The sequence below is a fragment of the Pygoscelis adeliae genome, unplaced genomic scaffold (assembly GCF_000699105.1).
Source record: "Pygoscelis adeliae isolate BGI_AS28 unplaced genomic scaffold, ASM69910v1 Scaffold311, whole genome shotgun sequence".
In the NCBI taxonomy this organism is placed as follows: domain Eukaryota; kingdom Metazoa; phylum Chordata; class Aves; order Sphenisciformes; family Spheniscidae; genus Pygoscelis; species Pygoscelis adeliae.
In genome coordinates this window covers 855,831-861,613 of record NW_008824118.1, presented here as the reverse complement: position 1 = coordinate 861,613, position 5,783 = coordinate 855,831, and the positions used below count along the sequence as shown (strand labels likewise).

The 5,783-nt window shown below is 45.9% G+C and overlaps 1 protein-coding gene across 1 annotated transcript in view; it reads right to left on the bottom strand.

The window, feature by feature from the left end:
• Window positions 1-5,783, bottom strand: part of ABCA1 (ATP-binding cassette, sub-family A (ABC1), member 1) — a 79,458-nt gene that overhangs the window by 63,847 nt on the left and 9,828 nt on the right. Inside the window, exons 5-6 of the mRNA XM_009334320.1 lie at window positions 5,671-5,779; window positions 4,662-4,783 (exon numbers count right to left, since the gene is read on the bottom strand). Of these exons, the coding sequence (XP_009332595.1) occupies window positions 4,662-4,783; window positions 5,671-5,779 (231 nt within the window). The remainder of the gene's footprint in view (window positions 1-4,661; window positions 4,784-5,670; window positions 5,780-5,783) is intronic.

Sequence of the window (5,783 nt, the reverse complement as noted above, 5' to 3'; positions counted from 1 at the left end):
CACCCTGCTGCAGTTGGTGTCTGCAGGTGTTTCCAGGGGTGAAGGCCACCTGGACATATGGTTTGTTAGTCCTCATTCTAGCCTGGCTGGTTTTTGATAGGATCCTTCCCAAGGGAAGTCAGGGAGGAAACCAGCTTAATTAGGGAGAGGTAGGCAGGCATAAGAATCAATTTGAATGTTTAGCTTGAGGGTGCGGGGTCATTTTTGTTAGGCAGAAGACACTGAGGAGGGAGTTAGCTATCACCTTAACGTCATCTAGCAGATGTACAATATCCTGTTTCCCTGAGCACCCTGATAATGATACAGCAGGACACACGCCACCAGAAAGCCTCTCCCAAGGCTGCTCTTCAGCCCAAGCCCTCCATCATCCTTTACCTGTTAAAATAAAATTAGCACTACTGGCACTGACCAGACAGGCTGCAAACTCCTTCAGTCTCAACATCTGTCTGTACAGCAGGGTGCAACATTGGCAGAGGATGCCACCCAGCTGATGTTTCTCCTACACCACAAGCAATACTAATCCAGCAAACAACTGGGAAAGGCAGGGCACATGTTGAATAAGAGCCTGAGATCTGATGCAATTTCTTAGGTGATTGTTTCCCTCTGCCTATTTCATTGCTCCATTTGTGTTTAGTTGGGTTCGTTTCAAGAAAAATAGAAACATGCCCTTTGGGATCACTGAAAACTAAGAGCAATGAAGCAAATACCAGCTAGACTGGCTTATATGTGCAACTACTAGCAACAACCAAAGAAGGTGGCATTAGTTTTACCTGTTGATTTATTACCCCATGGCACTGCAGAACAAAGTATTTGGGAGCCCTGTAGAGAGAAGGAAGAAAAAGGAAGTGTGCCTCAAAGCCAACAGCAAGCTGTACCTCCACCTTTCAAAACAGGAGGAAAGCTTATTTGGTGCAAAGACTTTATTCTCTACTAAAATGGCATTGAGGCCAGTTGCAAATCCAGTGCCTGCAAGCAGTGAGCCAAACCTACTGAAGATGGCAATCCCAGCAGCCATATCATGCTCTTGGAAGTAACGTCACCAGGGTCTTTGACTCTCTGTTCTGATTTGCACTCTGCCTTATCATGAGTGTTGAAGACCTTGGTGACATTGCTGGACAGAGATGTAGCAGGTGCTGGGAAGAAGAGGGCACCTGGAACCTGCCTGCAAAATTGGTTATGTTAAGGTATGTGTGTGCCTGCACACAGATTTTGCTGCTCAGAACTTTCTGAAAGTGGCCATAGACCCTCAGCACCCATACAGCGTGACAGCTGCCTATGCTGAACTCCCTCACACCACCAGTTAGTACTTCATCCTGGCCAGAAAAGGTCCTACATGAAGAAAGGGTGGGCTGTTCCCTACTGATAACACCTTCCCCTCTCCCTGAGAGAGAGCTCTTCTGGAGCTCAGAGCAGCAGAGGACAGGAGCCACTCCTCAAACCCCTGGACAAACAGCCCTGTTATGAGGGATTACCTCCCATCTCATCAAGAAGTGTCTGAGATACAAAGTATGTTGGCATGAGCGCACAGCACTGCCTGAACAAAATCTTAGTGTCCTACCTTGTCTTCAACCAAGCCACTGACTTGCAGGCACCTGTGTAAGCATCCTGCCATCTTAAGCAAGTCGCCCTTCCCCAGGTTCAGCACATGCCTAATTTCAGATCAGACAACACTAACAGTCACACCTTGAACATTAGTTTATGAGGTTTGTTTTAAAGAAGGTTGAAGTGAAAGGACTTGGACAAATGCTCTCTAAACAGATTCAAACATCTGAAGCCAAACACAGACATGCACGCTCTGCAAAACTAGCGTTAGGACAAAACCTATACCACAGCTCCAATTTGCATGCTAGTAATGGAAGATCACCTCCTGAAGCCTGTTTCAAAGCCATCAGGCAGCAGTGGGAAGCATGTGTCAAACAGGACATCACACCCACCTGAGAGGGGATGAGGGAGCTGCAGGCTCCAGCAGAGCCCACATCACATAGTAGGGAGCACACAGTCCCTTCCCACTGGACAAACATGACAAAGCAAAGCTGAATTTGTCTGGACCACTGATTCACATGGCTTCGGGTCCAGGCCAGAGCTGGAACAGGGGAAGTATTACAAATGTTTCCAATTAGCCCATCAGGTAATTAGCCCTCCTGCTAATTGGGGAAATACAAATCTAAAGGCAATGCTTTCAGATTTGGAGGTGTGCTTACATCTGACATCCACTCCTACGGTCTTCTTAGGTTCCCAGAGTCACTAGAGGAAATGCCCCAGAGAGGGAAGGATTTAAGCATCTCTCAAACCTCACTGTCAACAGCAGCTGAAGGGTTGACCTGTAGTTCCCGTCCTTGCACAGGAATCTAAGCACTGCCAAGCATAAATATACAGGACTTGTAAGGTTAGAGGATGCTGTTTTATGCATGCTGTCGGAGAATGAATCAGGCAGCCAAGGAGTGGGCAGCAGGGACCCCCAAGTTGGAGGCCTTGTAAATGAGCAGATCATGAGATGGACAAACAGCCTTTGTTCCCTATAAGCCTTACCAACAATGGGCAGTCTGTCATTCTAATGACAGAGAGGCTTGATTTTTTTATTACACATTTGAAATATTTTATTATAGAATACAATCTTTGATGACTGGTCTGAGGGTTATTTTTGCAGTCAGTCCACTAGTCTTTATAGTATAGAGAAACATGAGCCTGCTGACTTTCGACTTGTACAATACTCCCTATGCAAAATGCTTCTTGGAATCACTCCTCCCCCTCAAACCTTCCCAGCAATGAGAGCTTCAGCTTATGGCTTTCATAGTTTTCTTGTGAATGTCCATGTCTGATGTTCACTGTATGTTTCAATACAGAACACCAGTATCTACTCTCTTCAGAAGAGTTAACTTGCAGGTACTACTGCAGGCACAAAGTGTAAATCCAGCAACAACATCCATCATTCTGACAGAGAGAGCTTGTTCCCACAAGACCACCAAGTCAAACCAAGGGTTTGAAGAGGTCCATGAAAAACAGTATTAAGCCTCTCCTTGGTAAATAGTCATCTTAGCTCATTTTGGCTGTGTTCATTATGTGTCCATCTCTGCACAAAGGGTTCACTCTGCATCCTCTTCCCCTTAAAACTGCTGCAGATTTAGGTAAAAGCATGACAATGCCACTTACCAGTTCTCAGAGTAAAAAGAGGGGAGCCTGGCAGTACGGATATTGAGCCCAGCAAGGAAGGGCATCCCTTATACATAAGTAAAAGTATCAACTAATGCTCAAAGAGTCAGTAAACCACACTATCACCTGCAGATCTGATCACACCAGGATTCTGTACAGCCCTGAAGGGGAGAGAGGAGGGTTATATATCCAAGACAAATCCCTTGCACAGCTTATGTCTGTACATACAGCCACCGCATATCTGCCAACCTGTCACTAACAATACAGATTATTTCAAAGTGACCTGCAACGTACTGAGCAACACAGGAGAGGATGTAAAAACACCATCTCTGCTTTAGAAGTGCGCTCAGGACACAGACATGAAACTATTCACATCACACCAGGTCAGTTATTTTTCTTCCTGGAGCCGGCCTGAGCCACGCTCAAATGAAGAGAGCTAGGAAGAACCACAACTGTAAAGCCAGGGACGACTTTCACAAAACACTAAAATACCACCTACATTCAAAGAGCTCCATATGCCTGGATAGAGGCTGTAGGTGAAGACACTCCATGGCTGGGTTCCCTGCTGTATTTCTTTCTAAACCATTACTTTCCATCACTTCCAATAGACACATGCAGCACTAACACAGCAGCCAAGAGAAATAATCTTTCAGGGAAGAGTACCCCAAAAAACTCCAACACATCACTGCGTCAGAGAGACCTGCCACATTTCCCGAAACTGGGCAGAGCTGTTTCGTGTCCCAGCTCTGCTGCAAGCTTCCCGTGTGATCTCACACTAGTCTTATTCATCTGCATGGGACAGGAAGGCACACCAGACGTTCTCGTGCAAGCTAAAAGTGGAAGGATTCTCATTTTTCACTGCAAATGGGGCTGTGTGAACCCCCAAGATGAAACATTTTCTTTTGGACCCTGCCATTCAAAATCCTGCCAGACACTAGCAGAGAATGAAGTACCCTACACCAAACAGTCATACAGAAACAAGAAAACCCAAGGGAAACAGAGACTTCATTGTCAGATAATAATCAGGTTTGAGTTTGTAAACTAGAGGCCAACATCAGATTTTCCTGATCTGCGTTCTTCCAGCACACTTCCCCTCTGGAGGTGAGGGGGCAGAGCACTAAATTGTAGCTATATTTCATTCACTGCTTCACTGACAGAATAGCAAAATAACTAGTGTTTTCCAAAAAGATACACTACTTGGTCTCCTTTGAGAATGTCAGCATTTTAACTGACTTCAGTGGGCTGAGGATTGTAATTTCACATCCAAAACAGCTGCTATTCTTGGCACTACAGACCATCCCTTTTCCCTTCCAGTGAAGAAGCTAAAGAGCACAAAAAGCTCTGAACAGGAGAGGCTTAAGGTACTTCTGCAGGATTGGAAAGGGTTTGATGAGCTGTAAATTATAACCACACACATTCCCATTATGGTACATTTCAGAAATTTACACACATGCAGAATTAACCACACTGGAAATGCCAGATGTAGACAGCTCTTTCTACTATGCCGTTACCTGAGCCAGAGGAGTTTCCCAGCTTGCGCAGTTTTCCCAGGACCTTCTGGACATCCTTTATGCTCGTGTCCTGTTGGCTGTACAAGAGTAACCTCTTGGCATCGGAGAACAGGCGGGAAACACTGGTGACAGGAAAACACAGAAACAATCAGCAGTCATCAGCTCTGAGCCAGCATCCACAGATACAGTTTTACATCCCAATTCTAAACTTCAGTCCCTTTCAGTTATGCCAGCACCCTCTCCAGTACAATAAGCCCTTTCTTCAGTGACCACACTGGGACAATCCAAGGAGCTAATAAAAGATGGCTGCTAACGCAAGGTCAACCAAAGTTACATCAGGAACCTCCATGCATTTGAATGCATTTCCATCCCAGTCTACTTAAGACTGGGATGGAAAGGGCCTCCTGCTGCCCGTAAACTGCTTCCTCTTAGAAGCACAATAATTTAAGTATGTCCTTGCTCCTTTCAAATGCTTCTCCAGATTGCAGACATGTTTTGCTCTCCATTAAGCCTAACTGGCCTGACAGTATGAATGCAGCAAGCAGGGCAGGGTATAAGGAAGCTGGCCATAATTGAGCTTTCTGCCACACGTTAGCCAGTAATAAATGACTATGTCAGGGAGTATCCCCCAGACCTGCTCTTCAACTGCCTCTCACTCTACACTGTCCATCCCAGAGGTTCATTAACCAGGGAAATAGGCTTTCTGAAAAAGAGGTCACGCCTTGCCTTTTTATGGGCCAAATTCTGAGCAACCAGTAAGAGAATGGACTAAGTCCTCACCCAGGCAGAGCTTTTCATTCACCAAGAGCTTCAGCTGCTTGGACTTGGGGATACTGCTCTCTGCTAGCCCCTCTGAACTTGGTAGCTGGAGAGCTGGGTTCTTCAGTGGCAGCAGAAACAGCGAAACCCTCAATAGTGTAGGGTTACACAGCTAGCTGGAGACTTCCAAATAACCCTTTTCCACATGTTCCCCCAAGAACAGAGATGAGGAAAAAGCAGGCAGACTCACATGGAGGCATTGAAGTTTCCAACAATACCAGGGGATTCCCCAGGAGTTGGGTAGCGGAAACAAGGGTTGTTGGCATTGCAGATGATCCCCTGTATCCATGGCAAGGTTCCTGC